The 20,404-nt window shown below is 61.8% G+C and overlaps 2 protein-coding genes across 2 annotated transcripts in view; one reads left to right on the forward strand and one right to left on the reverse strand.

The window, feature by feature from the left end:
* PITPNM2 (phosphatidylinositol transfer protein, membrane-associated 2) overlaps positions 1-16,965 on the forward strand; it is a 94,067-nt gene extending 77,102 nt beyond the window's left edge. Inside the window, exons 10-25 of the mRNA XM_011948470.1 lie at positions 2,495-2,742; positions 3,157-3,346; positions 3,490-3,609; positions 4,404-4,651; positions 5,166-5,344; positions 7,774-7,944; positions 9,738-9,902; positions 10,500-10,661; positions 11,578-11,726; positions 12,101-12,217; positions 12,550-12,666; positions 12,792-12,940; positions 13,020-13,169; positions 13,628-13,811; positions 13,893-14,021; positions 14,106-16,965. Of these exons, the coding sequence (XP_011803860.1) occupies positions 2,495-2,742; positions 3,157-3,346; positions 3,490-3,609; positions 4,404-4,651; positions 5,166-5,344; positions 7,774-7,944; positions 9,738-9,902; positions 10,500-10,661; positions 11,578-11,726; positions 12,101-12,217; positions 12,550-12,666; positions 12,792-12,940; positions 13,020-13,169; positions 13,628-13,811; positions 13,893-14,021; positions 14,106-14,429 (2,802 nt within the window). The 3' untranslated portion in view covers positions 14,430-16,965. The remainder of the gene's footprint in view (positions 1-2,494; positions 2,743-3,156; positions 3,347-3,489; positions 3,610-4,403; positions 4,652-5,165; positions 5,345-7,773; positions 7,945-9,737; positions 9,903-10,499; positions 10,662-11,577; positions 11,727-12,100; positions 12,218-12,549; positions 12,667-12,791; positions 12,941-13,019; positions 13,170-13,627; positions 13,812-13,892; positions 14,022-14,105) is intronic.
* Positions 16,966-17,538: 573 nt separating this feature from the next.
* Positions 17,539-20,401, reverse strand: ARL6IP4 (ADP-ribosylation factor-like 6 interacting protein 4). Its single transcript, XM_011948469.1, is given in 9 exon segments — positions 17,539-17,827; positions 17,909-17,978; positions 18,372-18,489; positions 18,566-18,850; positions 19,147-19,299; positions 19,457-19,461; positions 19,688-19,876; positions 19,908-20,193; positions 20,196-20,401. Coding segments are annotated over 9 exon segments (1,326 nt in total). The 5' UTR covers positions 20,359-20,401; the 3' UTR covers positions 17,539-17,770.
* Positions 20,402-20,404: the final 3 nt, after the last annotated feature.

Consider the following 20,404-nt stretch of genomic DNA (forward strand, 5'->3'; position numbering starts at 1 on the left):
TCTGACGCTAAGGTGGGCTTTCTAGAAGGGGTCATGGAATAAGGGGAGTTGATTCCAATTGCTGCTTAATGTCTAGATAAGCAAACGGAGCCCCCTCCCCACCTGCAGCACACACAGCTCTGACGCCCCCCCAGGGGAGGGGCAGAAGGGGCCTGGGGCTCTGGATCTGCCTTGGGGTGTGTGTTCAGAACCCAGCACTGATTCTGGGGCACCGCCATCCAAAGCCAAATCCATTTGCTTGCAAGAACCCCCAAACCGGAGCCCTTGCTCCTGGCCTTGCGGAGACACTAGTAGGGGGATGCCTCTATAGCTGCAGGGGGCTCAGCCCCCACTAGAGCCCGGGGCAGGGTGAATCCCTGTCTCGGGCTGAGGTATGATGTCCCCTTGGAGAAAGCAGGCTGAGTGTGGTAGGGAGACTGTTCCAGGGGCCTCTGGGAGCCCCTGGGTCGTCTCCAGGACTGAGCCCAGTCAGATAGGCCTATGCAGGATTCTCTTAGCCCCCAGTGCCAAGCCCTGCCCGTCCCCTGGTGACTCAGTACCACTGGACATCACCTCCTTGTCCTGGAGGCTGCATAAGACATTTCTTCCATAAACCCTTTGCCTCAATGGACTGCAAATAAAACCCTTGTCAAAGCCCGATAGGGCTTATGTTGTTCCCTCCTGCCCTGTGTTCTGGGCAGTTGGTGGCCCCCTCTGCCCTGGGCTGAGTGTGTTTGTGTCCAGGCCAACCAGTGGTGGCTAGTCCCCATGTGAGGACAAGTGTCGGTCCTGCGCTGGCCCCTGGGAAGAAGAGGGAAGCCCCGTGGCTCCTCCTGGGGTGAGGGCAGCCCAGCCTTCCTCCTCCAGCTCAGCAGCACCCACCAGGCTTCCTGCTGCTCAGTGGCTCCTGGCCCAGCCCATCCATTCCCTTGCCCTTCCTGGTGGCCACTTTTTTTTCTTTTTTTTTTTTTTTTGAGACAGGACTCACTCTGTCACCCAGTTTGCAGTGCAGTGGCGCGATCTTGGCTCACTGCAACCTCTGCCTCCTGGGTACAAATGATTTTCCTGCCTCAGCCTTCCGAGTAGCTGGGATTACAGATGTGCACAACCATGCCTGGCTAATTTTTGTATTTTTGGTAGAAACGGGGTTTTGCTATGTTGGTCAGGCTGGTCTCAAACTCCTGGCCTCAAGTGATCTGCCTGCCTCGACCTCCCAAAGTGCTGGGATTACAGGCTCAAGCCACTGCTCCCAGCCACCTGGTAGCCTCTTAAGTCCTGGGTCCAGCCCCTACCCTCCCCACCCACCCAACCTCTGTGTTGGCACCTGGGTCCTGGTGCTACCCCTACCCCATGGCCAGTTCAGGGCCAGCTGTCCCCACCATAGGCCCTCTAGATGGCTTTGGCTCCTTGGTCTGTCTCCTCGGGTTCTTGGAGGCAGGACTCTCCCTTCAGCTCCCTTCCCTGCCCCCACACCCCAGACATCATATGGACACAGCAAGTACTTATCAGTGGCCCCTCTCGGGCCCTGGCCCTGCTGCTATCCTCCGGTCACATACCAGAAGCTTGGGGCAGGGGAGGGTGACCTCTGGGGACAAGGCCACAGCCTGGCCTGGCAGGAGAGTGCTGAGTTGTGGCAGAGGCTTCAGGTTCCAGTCCGGCCTAGCACTGACACGCCGTGTGATATTAGCCCAGTCCCCTAGCCTGGAGCAGTCTGTAGCCCTTACACAGGTGTGCAGGTCTAGGGTCTCACCTTGACCTCACAGGCAGGCCTGGCCTCCAGGAAGGTGGTGTCATTACCTCTCGAAATCTGATCGGCCTCCTCTCTAAGGTGCTGGGGCTCCATCCCCACCAGGACGCCTCTCCTTTTGGAGACCCTGGTCTTAGAGAGAGGCCAGGAATGGCAGGGCCTTAGGGTGGGGGCCTGGGGAGGAGGCCCTGTGTAGCTTGGGGGAGAGGTCAGAGCTGCAGACAGAGGGGCTAGGGTTGCCACCCACCCAGGCTGTGGATGCCCTGACCCCGGCCATTCTCAGGTGATCTCTGTAACTTTGAGCTGGTGGTGGCCCTGTCTGCTCACGCCAAGACAGACATATACAGGGCAGGCAGCCCCCAAGGCCAAGACCAGGCTGAGCCTCTGCCTCCCCTTAAAGCTGGAAGCCCCAGAAGCCACTGCCTGGGCTCCCTGAAGGAAGTAGAGCTCATGCTCTCAAAGGAATGGACTCCCTCCATGGCCTCTGCACCCCTGGTCAGGGTGGCAGACAGGGGCAGGGCTGCAGGAGGAGGAGTGGACAGGCCCACCTCCCTGACTCCTCCTCCAGGCTCCAGTCCCAGCAAGGGTTCCAGGGGAGGGGTTAAGGCAGCCAAACCCCAGACCCCAGGACTGAATAACCAACTGGGGTTCTCAGAGGGAACAGTTGGGCTGTGTGCAACAGGCACACCCCCACCAAGGGTGACAGAGGGGCCTCAGCAAGGAGCTGGGTTCCCTGGGGAGCTGACACTGCCCCCCCAACCCATGCAGGACGAGGTTAGCCAGCCACTGGCTGCACCGCCCTCCAAGATCCACGTGCTGCTACTGGTGCTGCACGGAGGCACCATCCTGGACACGGGCGCCGGGGACCCCAGTTCCAAGAAGGGTGATGCCAACACCATCGCCAACGTGTTCGACACCGTCATGCGCGTGCACTACCCCAGCACCCTGGGCCGCCTTGCCATCCGCCTGGTGCCCTGCCCGCCCGTCTGCTCTGACGCCTTTGCCCTAGTCTCCAAGTGAGTGGCATCTGCCCTTGACTGCAGCCTCCGGCTGTGCACTGTCCTCCTCCCACCCCTGGGCCTCAGGTGGCTCCCCAGTTTCAGGACTCCTGCCCCAATGTCCAGACCCACCAGCCAGCCCCTTCTACCTGGAGGTGCCCAAACATATACATGCAGGCTAAGCCTCAAGTCCCAGGAGGGCTGGGCCCATGGCTGAGCCTTCGTTTCCAAATGTGTAATGTGGGGATATTGGCCTGCCTCTGAGACATGGGGTCTTACTCACCGTGGTCCCCCAGGCCTACCCAGGGCCTGGCCAGGAACGGTTATCACTAGCGTGAGCTGAGTCCATGGCTGAGACTCAGGTCAGGGGAGAGGGGCCCTTTGGGCTGAGCTGGAGCCGCCTGCCCTCTCTTGACTGGCCCCTCTCCCCAGCCTCAGCCCCTACAGCCATGACGAAGGCTGTCTGTCCAGCAGTCAGGACCACATTCCCCTGGCTGCCCTCCCCCTGCTGGCCACCTCCTCCCCCCAGTACCAGGAGGCGGTTGCCACAGTGATTCAGCGAGCCAACCTTGCCTATGGGGACTTCATCAAGTCCCAGGAGGGCATGACCTTCAATGGGCAGGTGAGTCCCAGGGAGGTTGGGGAGGGGAGGAGGATGGAAGACTCTGTAGGGTGGGCTGGCCTGAAGGGGAAGGTGATGGCCTCCCCAGCCTGTACTCCAGCGAGTGGGTGAATGGCTCAGGCCTCTGGCCCCTCTCCCCCAAGGTCTGCCTGATTGGGGACTGCGTCGGGGGCATCCTGGCATTTGATGCCCTATGCTACAGCAACCAGCCGGTGTCTGAGAGTCAAAGCAGCAGCCGCCGGGGCAGTGTGGTCAGCATGCAGGTACCCAAATGGGGCCCAGACATTCCCCAAGGCCTGAAGCCTCCTGCGTGCCCCCAGGGTCGCTGCCCTGCCTGTGCTTGCACCTGGCCCCAGGCTGTGCCCACCAAGCAGAATGCTGGCAGCACTTCCTGAGTCCAGCTGGCTCAGACTCTACCCAATTAAGCTCTGTTCATTCAACAAACATTTTCCAAGCCCCTGAACCCCAGCCCTGCTGCCAGAGCTCACCTCCAGGGCAGGGGCTATGGGGGGGCTGGGGGTGCAGGTGAGCTGAGGAAGCCCAGCCCATTCTGGCCGAAGAGTCGGGGAAAGTGCCCGGGGCCTGAAAGAGCTGTAGCAGTTTTTCTCACAATCTCTCTCCCCTCACCCCTCCAAAAAAGGATGGGAAGGGCAGAGGTTGGCAGCGCAGGTGCCCAGAGGCAGCAGGGCAGGTGCATGGGGGCAGGGGAACAGCTGCCACGTGGCCAAGCCTAGGAATGCGGGTGGTTTCACAAGCCTGAACCAGGGTCGGCGCTGTGGGCATGGGGTCTGGTTCCTAGGAGGTGGCATGGGTGACCCCTTTCTGCTTCCTGCCTCTGCTGCACAGTGGCAAATGGCCTGTAGACCAGTGAGGTCCAGGGTGGCTTGTGGGTGGGGGGATGGAAGGGAACAGGGGCCCTCCCCTCTGGTTTGGCGAGAGGCCGGCTGGACTGTGGCCACTGGGCCTGGGGTTAGGAGGGAGGAGGCAGCTCCCAGGATGCTGGAGAAGGGGTTAGGCCAGCGGCCACCGGGCAGTGAGCCTCCATGGGCCATTCCAGGACAACGACATGCTGTCCCCGGGCATTCTGGTGAATGCAGCACACTGCTCCGGTGGTGGCAACAGTGTTGGTGGTGGCAGTAGTGGTGGCTCCAGCCTGGAGAGCAGTCGGCACCTGAGCCGAAGCAACGTCGACATCCCCCGCAGCAATGGCCCCGAGGACCCCAAAAGGCAGCTGCCCCGCAAGAGGAGCGACTCGTCCACCTATGAGCTAGACACCATCCAGCAGCACCAGGCCTTCCTGTCCAGGTGGGCGGGGCTGGGGGGCTGGGGCTCGCCTCTGGGTGCAGCAAGAGGCTCCAAGAGGGAGGAGCATCCCCCATGATGGCCAATGGGAGGCCCGGGGTCTCTGCCTGAGGTTCCCCCAGCCTGAGACCTGGGATCCCAGTCTGGGCCCAGGAGAAAGTGGCTTATTGGGTGCCTTGTCTCATATACACTAAGAGCCATCTCGGGCCTGAGGGAGCAATTTGTCTTGAGGGTGAGGGTGGGGAATGGCAGAGTTGGGGGCAGAATGGACCAGGGGCAGGTGGTCCAGGTCAGGGCTGTCCTGAAGCCAGTGGGCCCCCGAGAGAGGTTGGGACCTGCTGCCACCAGCAGTGTCTTGGCAGATGATGGCAGCTGCACTCACATGACAGCTAAGTCTTATTTAGGTTAGGTCTGATGACTCCTGGGGGCTGTGGGACCCACCCTGTCCCTCGTGAGGCTAGGGGAAGGCCAGCTCTGAGAGGGGCCGTGGTGTGACCTCGTGCGTCCCCCAATGCAGCCTCCATGCCAGCGTGCTGAGGACTGAGCCCTGCTCACGCCGTTCCAGCAGCTCCACCATGCTGGACGGCACAGGTGCCCTGGGCAGGTTTGACTTTGAGATCACGGACCTTTTCCTCTTCGGGTGCCCGCTGGGGCTGGTCCTGGCCTTGAGGAAGACTGTCATCCCAGCCCTGGATGGTGAGAGCCCAGCAGGGGAGGTACATGCGCTGGGTGGGTGTGGGGGGTCTCAGTGGACCCCTGTGACGAGATCATGGCCACATCCCAGGCCTGTTTCTGCCCTCCTTCCTGTCTTCCCCACCAAGGGCCCCTTGCTATCCTCTGCTCCTGCTTCAGCAGCTCAGTCACTGGCTGTCCGTGACACCTGCTGTTTCATTTCATCTCCAGGATGCCTGTGGGAGCTGAGGGTCATCCCCTAGATGGGAAAGCTGAGGTCCAGGGAGAAAAGGCGCCACCCCAGAGTCAGATGGAGACAGACCCAGCCTCCCAAGTCCAAGGTCCTCCCATAGGGAGAGATGCAGAGGCAGGGCATCCCCAAAGCCTCCTGGGTATAGTGGGCTCCCAGCCCTGGAGGGGCCACAGCTGTGCGTTTGTCTACCCAAGGCAGGCAGGCCGGTGGCTGGGCATCACTGAAGCAGCAGTCCCTGCCCTGTGCCCTGGGATCAGCCTGCAAAGCCCCAGGAGCCACACAATCCTGAGAGTAGCCACACAAGGCCCAAGTTACACCCCCAGATGACAGAGGGGGAAACTGAGGCTCAGAGAGGTTTAGATGCTTGCCAAGTGCTAGGTTAAAAATGCAGACCTGGGCCGGGCGCGGTGGCTCAAGCCTGTAATCCCAGCACTGTGGGAGGCTGAGACGGGTGGATCACGAGGTCAGGAGATCGAGACCATCCTGGCTAACACGGTGAAACCCCATCTCTACTAAAAATAGAAAAACTAGCCGGGCGAGGTGGCGGGCGCCTGTAGTCCCAGCTACTCGGGAGGCTGAGGCAGGAGAATGGCGTAAACCCAGGAGGCGGAGCTTGCAGTGAGCTGAGATCTGGCCACCGCACTCCAGCCTGGGCGACAGAGCGAGACTCCGTCTCAAAAAAAAAAAAAAAATGCAGACCTGGCTGGGCGCAGTGGCTCATACCTGTAGTTCCAGCACTTTGGGAGGCCGAGGCAGGCGGATCACCTGAGGTCGGGAGTTCGAGACCAGCCTGACCAACGTGGAGAAACCCCATCTCTACTAAAATTACAAAATTAGCTGGGTGTGGTGGCGCGTATCTGTAATCCCAGCTACTCAGGAGGCTGACGCAGGAGAATCAGTTGAACCCGGGAGGTAGAAGTTGCGGTGAGCCAAGATCGTGCCATTACACTCCAGCCTGGGCAACAAAAGCGAAACTCGGTCTCAAAAAAAAAAAAAGCAGATCTCTGGACTCAGCACCCAGGCCCCTTCCCCGTCCACAAACTGGTGACCAGCACTGCCAGGAAGAGAAATGGGTAGCTTTAAAGGGACCCCAACAACCAAGGCAGCTCCCACTTGGTGTAAAGGGGTGCAGCCCCATGGAGGGCATCCCTGTGCCCCGTCCACTGCAGGCTCTGAACAGCCCCACAGAGTCCCACACAGGTGCATGGAGACTTAGGGACAGTGCCGTTGTGGCCACATTATGTGTCACTGTGAAGAACCAGAACCAACTTAAATGTCCATCTATTTGGAGGGGACTGGTTAAATCAATTCTGGCACAGTCACACAGTGGAGTACCTGCCTCCCCTGAAAAAGAGCAAGGAGAAACTATGCATGCTCACATGAAAGACACCAGCATTTGTTGTGTTAAGCAGGAAGAAAAGACAAAGTTCAGAGGGCGTAGCATATGTTCCGGTTTATGTCCCTCTAAAAGTGAGATACAGTATTGATAATTAACACATCCTTACATTCACGTGATCTCCTTAACTCCATGATGTAGTTGGAACTGCCGCCCCATTTGACAGATGAAGAAACATTTTCCCATACAGGCAGGGCAGGGCTGCCTTAGCCAGCACTCGGTGGGGCTCCTGCAAGATGAGCTGGAGCTGCAGGGGGACCTGGGGTGGAAGGGGTTTCCACCATGTGCCCTTCATCATGTGCTCTTCCGTACTGCAAACCACTTTTTACCACAATCATCATAACTTTTGCAATGAAAAAAAATTAAGAGGTTGGACGTGGGGGCTCACGCCTATAATCCCAGCGCTTTGGGAGGCCCAGGTGGGAGGATGCCTTGAGTCCAGGAGTTTGAGACCAGCCTGGGTAACATACTGAGACCCCATCTCTACAAAAAAAAAATAGCCAGGTGTGGTGGTGTATACCTGTGGTCCCAGCTACTCAGGAGGCTGAGGGGGAAGGATCACTTGAGCCCAGGAGACTGGGGCTACAGTGAACCAAGATCGCACCACTGCCCTCCAGACTGGGTGCCAGAGCAAGACCCTGTCTGAAAAAAAAGTGACAATGACCGAAACAGGTCCTAAACTGACAGAGACACACCCCCGTCTCTCCCTAACTTTTGGCAGACAACCCAGTTCCCAAATTTCCCACCCCCACCCCTGCTCCTCAGGGCCGGCCCCAGCTCTGCAGCCAACACCCCCACCCCCAGTTTTCCAGCTGCGGCCGGCCTGCCAACAAGTCTACAACCTCTTCCACCCCGCGGACCCGTCAGCGTCGCGCCTGGAGCCGCTGCTGGAACGGCGCTTCCACGCTCTGCCGCCTTTCAGTGTCCCCCGCTACCAACGCTACCCGCTGGGGGACGGCTGCTCCACACTGCTGGGTGAGAGGCACATTCCGCCCTGCTCCTCTAGGGGAAGGTGGGGGAGGCGTGGCTCCCTGGCCTCTAGGTCCTCCATGCCACGTGGTTCTTCCCCAGGTGAGAGGGACAGCCTGTGCTGAATGCCTCTCGGAGGTGGACAGCTGCTGGGGGTGGGAGGCGGGGGGTGGTGCATTCCTCCGCACTGATCCCTGAGGCAGGAATGATGGTTCCCACCTTTCGGAGGGCACAGGTCAGGGCCTTGTTCCAGGGTCCCTGGAGCAGGGAAGGGGCAGAACGAGACCAGACTCCCCTCTCCACAGCTGAGCCTCCATCCCAGCAGAGACAGAGCTAAGGACCCACCAGGGACCCTCACTGAGTAGGGGGCCTGGTCAGCTGGGTCCCATCATAGCAGGTGGCTGGCCCTGAGACAGGATGCAGGAGACGGGTTGGGGCAGGCGAGGTCCAGGTGGGCTTGGCCCGACCCCTGCCCCAGCGTGTGTCCCAGCGTCTTGTCATGTCCTGGTCCTCAAAGAGCCCTGAGTCTCTGTGTTGGAGCGTGTCTGGATGGCCCATGCAAGTGTCTGTTCTTGTCCTCTGTTCTCTCCCCGTCTGCCTCCAGTCGAGACCGTGCAGAGAAACCCCGAGCTGGTCCTGGAGGGCGGCCCCCTGGCCCCTCTCCCCCACGGGGACAGCTTCCTGGAAACCAGTATGCCTGTTCCCGCGCCCACCTGGCAAGACGGGCCCCGCCCGGGCTCTGCCGAGTGTGTGTACCCTCCCCTGCTCGTGGTGACATCTGCTTCGCTGGCTGACCCATTCCTCAGGGACACCCCCCAACCCATGCCACTCAAGAGTTGGTGGGACCTGGGTGGTGAGGAACAGAGACTTGGGCGGGACGGCCCTGAGGAACTGGTATGGCTGCCTCCTCCCACATATTGTGGGCCAGAGGCAGGGCAGACCCAAAGCAAAGGGGCACAGCAGCTCAGAGACAGCAGAGGCTATCTCAGGGCCACACAGCACATCAGTGACAGTTCCCGGGCTCTGCCAGAAGCAGACGGGAGATGGGGTGAAGCCTTGAGCCAGCCAGGCCCACCCCTCACCTGGGGAAGCTTCTGGTCCCAGTGAGGGGTTGGATTCCCCAGGGCCCACTCCTGTGGACCTCTCTGAGGTCACCCAGGCACCTCCTGTACCCTGTCCAGGTGTGGCTTGTCTGACTGATCCCCGTCCTCCCCGTTCTGTCCAGTCTTCAGCCTGGGCCTGGGTGAGCCTGGCTGGAGGCCCCAGCACCTGCCTTTGTTCCCAAACGTCCATCAGGGACTGCTGGCTGTGGCCTGTGTAAGGGACGCCCAGGGCTTGCCTCTCTCTGTGCTCTGCATGTGCAGGGCATCCCCAGGAAGCCACCCTGTTGTCACCTGTTGTCAGCACCCTGCAAACCTGGGTGGAGCCGCTGCTTTTGCTGTGGGCTGTGGGTCAGGTCAGGCCAGGCTGAGCTCTGGAGGCCCTGGAGCCGCTGGGGCTGCTGGACACGAGCTGAGGGGTGTGTGTGGGGCAGGAGGGTGACTGAGGTTGAGCCCAGCTGCCACGCCTCCCCGCCCTGTGTCTGTGTCCATTCTTCAGTCCACCCTGCCCCAGCCTCCTCCTCACCTGCTGAAGCTCTGGGCCCCTCCCTCTCACGGCCCTGAGCAGGTGGCTCTGGCACAGCTGCTGCCCGGCCCCCAGCCTAGGCACACACTGGACCCTGACACACTGGCTCCCCAACTGCTCCGGGGCTGGGCAGGGCCTCTCTTACCTGGCCTCTGGTCCTTGTCCACCTGCAGCGGATGTGCTCCAGACCCACAATGTGGCCTTCCAAGAGCATGCCACCCCCTCCTCGCCCAGCACTGCCCCTGCCAGTCGTGGCTTCCGCCGAGCCAGTGAGATCAGCATCGCCAGCCAGGTGTCAGGCATGGCCGAGAGCTACACGGCATCCAGCATTGCCCAGAGTGAGTGCACCAGGCCCCTCACCCTCCTCACTCAGCCAGGGCCGTCGTGCCCACAGGGGACAGCTGATGGCCAGGTCTCGGAGCATTTCTGGCTGCTGAAGCTGGGGAGGGATGCTGCTGGCATCTGGTGGGTAGAGGGAGGGAGGCTGCTGGGCACCTGCAGTGCCTGGACCAGCCCCACAGCAGAGACTGGTCAAGTCCAAGACTCTGCAGTGTCCAGGCTGAGAAGCTTCGCCTTCTCGGGAGGATTCTGGAAGAAGGCGCATTAGGAAGGGCCCCACCTTCCTCATGCTTGGCTCCTGCATGAAGCCTCTTGGTGCTTCAAGCAGAGTCTGGGTTCCCTTCTCAGTCCCCGCCAGGTGGCTGCCCCCCGTGCTGGGGCAGGGATTCTCACAGCTGCGGTCAGCGTGGCTATGCAGGGGCTGCGGCTGGGATGGGGGTTTCTAGCAGTTGTGTTCATCCGTGAGGAGGGCCAAGGGGCCCACCCTTGACAGCCGCAGGCCTGGCACTGTCCCAGTGTCGTGCCTGGCCCCTGATAGACGTGGCAGCGTGGTGGCGCCCCATGTGGCTGAGCCATCCATTGCTCTTGCTTCTCAGAGGCCCCCAATGCGCTCAGCCATACCCCCAGCGTCAGGCGTCTGTCCCTGCTCGCCCTGCCCCCACCCCGCCCTATCACCCCTGGCCCCCACCCTCCAGCCAGGCAGGCGAGCCCCAGCCTGGAGAGGGCCCCTGGCCTCCCTGAGCTGGACATCAGAGAAGGTACCACCCCACACGCTTTCCCCTCACTGGGGGGTCACTCTGCTGCTGAGCACCCCTCACCACCAGGCTCTGCCCACCTGGACCCCTGCTTCAGCCTGACAGGGAGCTGGAGGTTGGGCTGGGAGGACTTGGCCATCCAGGGAGGAGGTGGGAGCTGGTGGCATTGTCTAGTGGGGTGGGGGGACCGGGGACCTGACAGAGCTGGAATGAGGCCAGATGAGGACCAAGGAAGCTCCGAGGAAAGCTGCGGGCAGAACCTAGGGAAGCCCGGACCTGTAAACCAGGCCCTGCTGCTGGGCCCCTCCTGCGGACAGCCCAGGAGGCACTTCACAAGCTCGTCTCGTTCAGGAAGGTTGCCCTCTCCAAGCCCCTAGTGGCAGAGCCGGATGCACCAGGACCATCCATCTGGAGGCCCAGGCTTCCCCACCCACACTGCTGTGCCTCAGGGCTCATGGGGTGTCCCAGGTGCGAGGAGGGCAGCACCCTTGCCCTGGGGGTCAGGAATTATTACCCCACCTCTGTGCAGCCTTTCCCAGTCTTGAGGCCTAGGGGGAAGATGGGAGACCAGGAGTGGCCCAGAGAGGGCAGCGATGGAGTTGCCACAGGGCAGAGGGTCACCAGAGTCAGCAAGGGACCAGGGACAGCTGGTACCATCCCACAGATTCCGACTGGTCCCCCCATGCAACCGCGGGAGCCCCTCAGCAGGGCTGGCACTTACCACTGGCCTGGGTCTGTGTGCTTCTGCCTGCGCTCCCTCCCGCTTGCCTCACTCCCCCCAGCCTGGGAGAAGATTCACTTTGGCTATAGCTGGTGGGGGGTCTGGGCTGGGCTGAGCAGGCCAGAGGGGCTGAGTGACCCTTTGGGGTCCCTGTCTGGGGCTATACAGCCCCAGCCCAATCACGGCCCCTCCTGGCAGTCGCTGCAAAGTGGTGGGGCCAGAAGCGGATCGACTATGCCCTGTACTGCCCTGATGCCCTCACGGCCTTCCCCACTGTGGCGCTGCCTCACCTCTTCCACGCCAGCTACTGGGAGTCAACAGACGTGGTCTCCTTCCTGCTGAGACAGGTACCCGGGGCCCCGGGCCTCCCAGGAGGGCCCTGAGTGACAACACCCATGACAGGGCCCCGTTTCACAGACGAGGAGACAGTGAGGACACTCCTCCAACCCCATCAGATCACAGAGCAAGCAAGAGGAAGGCACCTTTATGCTGGGGTGTGTTCATGCTTTTAAGGACATTGGGATGGAGGGAACATATCTACACATTCGTCAGGTGAACGAACAGGGATCTGACGACTACTGGGCAAATGGTAGTGGGTTGAAGAACGCACCCTACAACCCACAGGCTCCTCTTGCTCCCGGGCATTGGGCCTCCTCCTCCTAGGGCAGGAAGCCCCAGGGTGCCATCTGCCCCATGGCCCTGCCCTGTCCCCTCTTCCCAGGTCATGAGGCATGACAACTCCAGCATCTTGGAGCTGGATGGCAAGGAAGTGTCGGTGTTCACCCCCTCCAAGCCAAGAGAGAAGTGGCAGCGCAAGCGGACCCACGTGAAGCTGCGGGTGAGGGTCGCCCGGGCGCCCAGGCCCCCACGTTGTCACCCTGTCACCAGCCTCCGTGTCCAGATGAGGAAACTGAGCTGCAGGGAAGCCTGCAGTCTTATGTACCTTCCAGGGCCATGAGGCTGGAGCTGTCAGCCCACTTCACAGACAGGGAAGGCAGCAAGGCTTCCTAGTTTTTTCCAAGGCCACGTCATCGTGTCTGATCCAGACTTGGACGTGGGCTGTGCAGCTCACAGCTCAAGCCTGCCCCTCAGGCCCACAGAGCTTGAGCAGAACACAGGCACCTGGGGTGCCCTCTGACCCCTGACCCGGGCTTGCTGCTCCCTCCACAGAACGTGACGGCCAACCACCGGATCAATGATGCCCTCGCCAATGAGGACGGCCCCCAGGTTCTGACGGGCAGGTTCATGTATGGGCCCCTGGACATGGTCACCCTGACTGGGGAGAAGGTAAGGACACGGCGGGTAGGGGTAACATGGAGGGACTTTGGGGAGCTCCCTGCTGCCTTCTGGCCGGGGTGCAGGGGGTGGGGAGGCCAGACACAGCCAGCCCGTGACCAGCCTGCTGGGCCCAGGTGGATGTGCACATCATGACCCAGCCACCCTCGGGCGAGTGGCTCTACCTGGACACGCTGGTGACCAACAACAGTGGGCGCGTGTCCTACACCATCCCGGAGTCGCACCGCCTGGGCGTGGGCGTCTACCCCATCAAGATGGTGGTCAGGTATATGCCTGCACTGGGCGGGCGGGGTGGGCAGGGCGAGGCTCTGGGTGGTTCTGATGAGCACCCCACCACCTGCCAGGGGAGACCACACGTTTGCCGACAGCTACATCACTGTGCTGCCCAAGGGCACGGAGTTCGTGGTCTTCAGCATCGACGGTTCCTTTGCCGCTAGCGTGTCCATCATGGGCAGCGACCCCAAGGTGCGGGCCGGGGCCGTGGACGTGGTGCGGTGAGTGGCCCGGAGGGGCACAAAAGGGCTGCAGCAAGGTGTGTGGGCTCAGGGGCTCCTGCCAGCCAAGTGGACGAGGACAGGGGAACCTCTGTGGGGGACGCTTGGCTCAGGCACTGGGCCTTGATGACCTCAGTTCAGAGCCCGGCACCCCCAGTTATCAGCTCTGTCACCTTGGGCAAGCGATGTCACGTCTCAATGTCGGCTTCCAATTCCCGCATCTGGAAAGTGAGGCTGGTAAGCCAGGGACACCACAGCAGGGGCATCTGCCGCCCGGTGCAAGCACCCAAGGACCTGCTGCGGCACCGTCATTGTCACCATTGTCATGGTCACTGTCTGAGCTCTATCAGATGTGCTTTCCAGTGGCCCAAGTGGGCCCTGGCTGGGCAGGAGACAGGGAGGCCCAGGAGCGAGGAAGGGGTGGCCATGAGACACCCAGGCCTGCCCCTCACCCCCAGGCACTGGCAGGACCTGGGCTACCTCATCATCTACGTGACGGGCCGGCCCGACATGCAGAAGCAGCGGGTGGTGGCGTGGCTGGCCCAGCACAACTTCCCCCACGGCGTGGTGTCCTTCTGTGACGGCCTGGTGCATGACCCGCTGCGGCACAAGGCCAACTTCCTGAAGCTGCTCATCTCCGAGGTGGGGCCCGGGAGGATGGGGCAGGACAGGGGTGGCGGCAGAGGGACCATGGTGCCTGTGCCCATGCCAGTCTCCCCACAGCTGCACCTGCGCGTGCACGCGGCCTACGGCTCCACCAAGGACGTGGCGGTCTACAGCGCCATCAGCCTGTCCCCCATGCAGATCTACATTGTGGGCCGGCCCACCAAGAAGCTGCAGCAGCAGTGCCAGGTGAGCAGGTGCATTGTAAGGCGGGTGCAGGCGGGCAGCTCAGGGAGCCCCGGCCTGTGACAGCCGTCCTCACTGCCCCCGCAGTTCATCACGGACGGCTACGCAGCCCACCTGGCACAGCTGAAGTACAGCCACCGGGCGCGGCCTGCTCGCAACACAGCCACCCGCATGGCGCTGCGCAAGGGCAGCTTCGGCCTGCCTGGCCAGGGCGACTTCCTGCGTTCTCGCAACCACCTGCTTCGCACCATCTCGGCCCAGCCCAGCGGGCCCAGCCACCGGCACGAGCGGACACAGAGCCAGGCAGATGGCGAGCAGCGGGGCCAGCGCAGCCTGAGCATGGCGGCCGGCTGCTGGGGCCGCGCCATGACTGGCCGCCTGGAGCCGGGGGCGGCCACGGGCCCCAAGTAGGGCACCGTGAGTGCAGTACGAGGTCTCCATGGTGCTAGGAGGCCTGGCCTGGGTACATGCAGAGACGCGGGCCCGGGAGCTTGTCCCAGGGCCTTGCAGAGGACGCGGGCCACACCCCACAGTGCTCCCTGCCCTGCCTCACGTCCTCGGGCCTGACGGGTCCAGCTTGTCATGGAAGCTGGCAGGGACCACCAGCCCCAGGATGGCAGAGGGACCAGGACTCCCCACTCAGACTGGCCTGGGAGGCTCTCCCAGACATTTTGCCCTGCGTGGATCTCTAAGTGTCCTGGTGCCAGGTGTGGGCCCAAGCCCAGCCTGCCACCTCCCCATTCACTGGCCACCCTCACTCCCAGGTCCCCTCCCATTTGGTAGCAGCTCCAACAGGGGTCCAGCCTGCATCTTGTTAACTCGAGTTTCTCAACTGTTCAACCTCACTGGTTTTGCACTGATTTTTGAGAGCGGAGACCCATTACCACCTTCTATGGCTACAGACCCGCTGACATGCATGAAACTCAGTACCTGCTGACCCAGGACCTACAACCACACTGAAGGCTCCAGTGCGGCAGAGCCTCGTGCAAGCAGGAGAGAGAGGCCGTATCTTAATTTCTGCGCCCCGGACCCTGCCCACCTGTCCGCCTGCCCTGCCTGGAGCCCAGGCCAGTGTTGTTTCCAGCCTCAGGCCACAGGCTGGATGGGCCTGGCCGCCTCTTCCGCTCCCTGCCATCAGTCAAGGCCGCTCGCCCACGTTTCTACGCCTTTCTACTTCTCAATCTGATTTCTATGAGGTTTTTTTAAATGAGCAATCCTTGGCTGCTTCCTTTTCTTAACTCTTTCAGTACTAAGAGCAGCCCCTCCACACTGAAAACACCCAGCACTGTGACGGAGTCCAGCCTGGTTCTGGGTCCCGTGGGCCCTGCTCCTGCCCACTCAGCGAGGCATGGGCTCCTTGCCTCACCCGGCCCCCGGCAATCCCACTGAATTTCTACTCTGGGGTGGGTGGGGCACACACTTCGGTTTTTTTAACGCCAATTCCGTTTTCATGCCGAATCTAAGAAGCCACAACTTGCTTTGTCAGCTTCAGGGCAGGCAGCCATGACTTCATTTCTCACCTGAACAAGGACCATGCTGTCCTGCACGCTGGGTCTGACCGTCTGCCCTCTCTCCCCAGCACCAAGCGTACCTTGGCTGTGGCGCTCAATGGCCAGCTCCAGTGGCCCCTCTGCTGCTCCTCGGCTTTCCCTGAGGTGGGAGAGCCTGCCTGGCCTCGGCCTTTGTCCAGCGAACAGGCTACGTCCCCAAGAAGCTACGGCCGACCTGGGCCTGGTGTTGGGCCGTGTGGACGGGGCTGGGGAGGTGCACAGAGTGATGTTAACTTTTTCTTGTGTGTAGATATGTACAGCCAAAGGGTTGTGTAAATGTTCTGCAAAAGTGGGTCTATACAGAGTGAAAGCTATTTATTTTGTGCAGAGAAAAATGTCTGGAGGGATGGAACCTTCAGGGTTTATTCATATTTAAGATGTAGCTTTTTGTTGTTGTTTCAGGCATTATGTATAAAGCAACGATTATTTTATGGACCAAGTTTTCATGTAACTGTTGCAGTGAAAGTGCAATATCTGACACCCCTGCTCCCAGCGGGAAGTCGCTTGGCCCGACAATCACAGCCCCGGTCAGGGGCCCTGTGGCCAGTGCCTCCTCCACTCTCGGCCCCACCTCATCTTGTCTTGCCTGCTGCCTCGGTGACCAGCCATCCAGAGAAGCACCTGGAAGAGTCTCGGGCCCTCCTGCAATAAAGGCCGGGAGGCCCTGTGGGCAGTGGGCTCAGCCTCTCCCTAGGGGGCAGCTCCCCCACGGCTCCTCGGCTCCTCGCTCCCCACCTGCCTGTCCAGCCGCCAGCCATGCCAAGGACAACAGCAATAGTCCCCTGGGGCTCTCCCAGCGGCCCTCAGCCATAGATGGCGAGGTGGGCAGCCTGCCCCCCATGGGAAGTCTCTTCTGTATCCAGGTCTGCTTTCCTCCTCCCTTCAGATTCCTTTTGGCACATTCTCCTCTTGAGGAAGCACCAGTCTTTCTGAAACTAAGAGAGGGAGGGCAACGTCCTTTAAAAATACCAAAAATGTTTACAGAGTTGGGTGCTGAGCTGCAGGGCTCAGGCCTGACCAGTCATAACCAAAGGGTGAGGCAGGCCTTGCTGACTGCCACCCCCAGGCCTGTTAGAATAGAAGCCTTAGTACTCCCACCACACCCCCAGGCCCCAGGCCCCACCACCTGCCTTCTCTTTGATTTCTAAAGAGGGATTCAGCAGAGACCCCCACCCCTCCCTGGCTCGGTCTGAGTCCCACTGCCCGCCCCATCACAGCCCTCACGTCTCAGCCCCTCCTGTCTGGTCTGTCCATGTGCCATCTGTCTCTCTGGGCCACGTGTGAGCAGCATCCCCACTCTCCCCACCCGTCCCTGCTGTCCCCGCATCATTGGGCCTGAGTGTGCTCCGTATACAACGTCATGTCTGTGACACCAATTAAAGAAGCGGGAAGGCTTCCTTCTGGGTCTCTTTACTGCACTGGCGACCGTGGGGCATGGTGGGATGGGGGCATGGAACAGTAATGCTAGTGACACAGTGACGCCAACACATTCGTGCAGGGCTGCCTCTGGGCCTAGCCTGATTCTAGCTCCTTCCTGGGCTGGAACTCAGTTTGCCCTCACAGACCCCCCGTGAAGCGGGTGCCGTGAGCCTCCCTGCCTCAGAGTGGAGGACACAGCTGGGCAGTGGGAGCCAGGCCTCTCACACAGGCCACCCGGCCCCAGCACCTGGCTCTGCACTGTTGTGATCTGTGGAATGAACATGGCAGGGGAAGCCGTCTCTCTCCATGCCTCAGTGCATGGCATTTCAGAGCCAGCTCTCTGGGTTTGGGGTTCAGCTGGCATGGCGTCTGGTCCAGGCAGGCTGACCTGAAGATAAGGAGGGCTCAGGCGCTGGTGTGGCCTGTGCTCACTACCACCAGAGGACACCCCAGCTTTTCCCGAAAGCTCCCGGAGCCCTTGTTTTTCCCTGGCAGTCACGTAGCACCCTTCCCTCCCCCTCAGCACAAAAAGCCACAGAACAGAGAAAGTCTCTAACCAGAGAGCCTTTAATAGCTAAGAAGTGTTGCTGCTTCAGATGGGGGTGCCGAGCAGGCCAGTGACCCCATCCTCCACCCCCTGCCCCTGAGAAGAGGCTGGGCTGGGCCAGAGGCCAATCCACGGGGGAAAGGCCACCAGCACCCATCAGGCTTCCCACTGGCACCCTGAAGCCTGCCCAGGCCGGGTCGCCAGCACCGTCCACAGGCCTTGGCCAGCCAGGGCCCTCAGGGAAGCAACCCAGCTCGCATCTGGAAGGCCAGGCCGTCCCCTCGGGTGGCTTGCTGGGGAAGAAAGCACACAGGAGGAGGGGAACATCACAAACAGAGCTTGGGGTGGATGGCAGGCAGAGGGGCCACACCCACCTTGTTGATCTCTCTGTGGCGTTCTTTGGTTACGATTTCCTCTAGGACCTCACCATCTCCCTTAATTAGCCTGGGGGTGGGAGGGTCTCCATTCAGCAAGGAATAGATAGCTCCCCTAATGCCAAAGGAGCAGAACCAGAAGCAACCGGCAGAGGGGTCCCAGGCTCCTGCCCCGCAGCCTTGAGTGGGCAGACCCTGGGCCCTCACCCACTCTCCCTGATGAAGGCAGCTGAGCTGGGCTCCACCTTGCCAGCCTCAGCCCCGCCAACAACAGCCCTTTGAAAAGCCTCCTCCAGGCCCTTCCAGCCCCTACAACTGCTTACTCCAAGTGATGGTATTTTTGCCCACATTTGGCCTTTTTCAGGCAGCAGCACCCCCGCCCGGCCCCGCTCCTCCCGAGAGCACACATCTTCGGCCAACACTCCCAGACCCCGCGGTGTAAGTCACGCCGAGGGCTCCCCACCTGGTGCGCCCCGTCTCGGGGTCCACCACCTTGCGGATTATGCTCTGCCGGGCATCCCACTCCTCCTTGGTCATGGGCTTCATGGCCTGGATTCGGGACTTCTGCTCATCCGTCAGGACTGGAAGGGAAGATGAGGTGGTGGCCAGGCCTTGGGAAGGGACCTTCTCCCTCTCAGGTGCTGGGCGGCACAGTACCTGGGCCATCCTCTTCCTCCCCAGCTGATCGGTGCCACTGGTCCAGCGAGGGGCCCGGCAGAGCCTCCACCTGCTGTGCTTCCACCTTCTCCTTGCCCTTTTTTTTCAGCTTCTTCCTCTTCTTTTTCTTCTTCCTCTTCTTGTCCTTGTACTTCCCCCGCTTCTTCCGGCCATCACTGGAGGAAGAGGAGGAGGACGAGGAGGAAGAAGAGGAGCTAGAAGAACTGGAAGAGGAGGAGGAAGAGCTGGATCGTGGTCTCCTCCGGGCCTTGTGCTTGCTTCTCTCTGTGATGCAGGGAGAAGGTGAGGCTAGAATGCCGGGAGGGGAAGAGGTAAACCTTCGTCCCCTACTCTGGCCTGGGGCAGGCACAGGCCATCTACAGGGTGAGCGCCTCCTGCCGGGCTTTCCACAACAGAGATGGAGCTTCCCGGAGGAGCCCCTTCCCGGCTCCCGCGGCGCCTGGCCCTCACATCTCAGGCTCGGATGCAGAGAGGCATGACTGCGCGTCCCCGACTGCTGCCCGCCCCGACTTCCCTGGGAAGTGGCTGCGCCTCCTCTCCCCGATGCCTGTGGTCCTCACCCTCCGCCCCGAGGGCCGTGCTGGCCTTGCGACCTTGGGATGCGGAGGCGTCCTTCCTGCTCTTCTTCTTTCTCTTTTCCGACCCCCGTCCCCGGGACCGGCTGCGACTCCTCGAGCGCTTGCGGGAGCCGACGTGAGCCATGGCGCCGCGGGCTGGCGACGGGGAGGACGCGCTTGAGCCGAAGCCCCCCAAGCCGGTCACGGGCGGGCTCCAAGGGCGGCTCTAGCGGGTTTGGGGCCTCGCGGCGCCCAGTACCCGTCACCGCCCCGGGAAAATAAGCGACCCTCACCCACCCCCAGTGCTGGGGACTCCGGCTTCTCATGCCGACTCCAGTCCCCGCAGCGACGCCTATTAAGGGCCCGCCCCCGCCCGGAGGCCCCACGCTCGCGCACCCGGCTCGGAGCCCCTGGGAACCGGCCGCAGTCCGCCGCGAGTGGCGTCTGGGGCGCTTCCCTGCGCTCTCCTACCCTCCAGCCCCGCGCCCTCCGCGGCCTTGACGCCTCAAGGAGTCCCCTGGGGCTGTTCCGTTCCCACCTTGACCGCCCTGCGGGGCCGGACAGCCCGCCCCACGCCTTCTCGAGAGGAAGCGGCGGCGAGAAGGCTTCCGGCCGGGGCGCTGCGCTGGAGGCTGTCCGGCCGGGAAGCGCGGCGCCGCTGTCTTTCGTTCTGACGCCCCAGGTTCCGCCTTGGGCGCACCCACCTCCCGCAGAGGCAAGGAGGGGCGCCGGGGCGAGGGCGTGCCCTGCAGCCTGGCGCCGGCCCTCGAGCTCCGCAGCCCTTCAGGCCTGTGTCTGCCGAAGCTGCGCCCGCTTCCAAGGCTGCCCTTTCGGCGCGCTCCCGCAGCACCCACGCCCCCGGTGCCCTGGGAAGAAGGCGACCCTCGCACGCGCCGTCCTCCTCCCCGGCTGGTCCTGTCTTCTCCGTACGACTGTGAGCTCCAGAGTGAGGCGCCCAGGTCTTTTCGACGAGCCCACCCAGTGACTCAGAGGTCGCAAACTCGTGTCCGCAAGGGCCAGAGAGATCTGGGCAGTGAGCGCGGGCATGGACCCAGGCCCATCCGGAGGGAAGCCGGGATTCTGCTCCAGCTGATCCGTGCAACGGGGGCATGGGGCTGGTGGCCCCACCTTCCCAGGGAGACCAAACTCAAGACTGCAATATGGAAGCCCCCTGATTTTCAAATGTGTAACCCAAATCGTGGCTGTGAGCTTCATCCGATCTCAGGCCCCCAAGTGGCAAGTCTTTCACAATAATGACAGC

Source organism: Colobus angolensis, unplaced genomic scaffold (genome assembly GCF_000951035.1).
Source record: "Colobus angolensis palliatus isolate OR3802 unplaced genomic scaffold, Cang.pa_1.0 Scaffold28, whole genome shotgun sequence".
Taxonomy (NCBI): Eukaryota; Metazoa; Chordata; class Mammalia; order Primates; family Cercopithecidae; genus Colobus; species Colobus angolensis.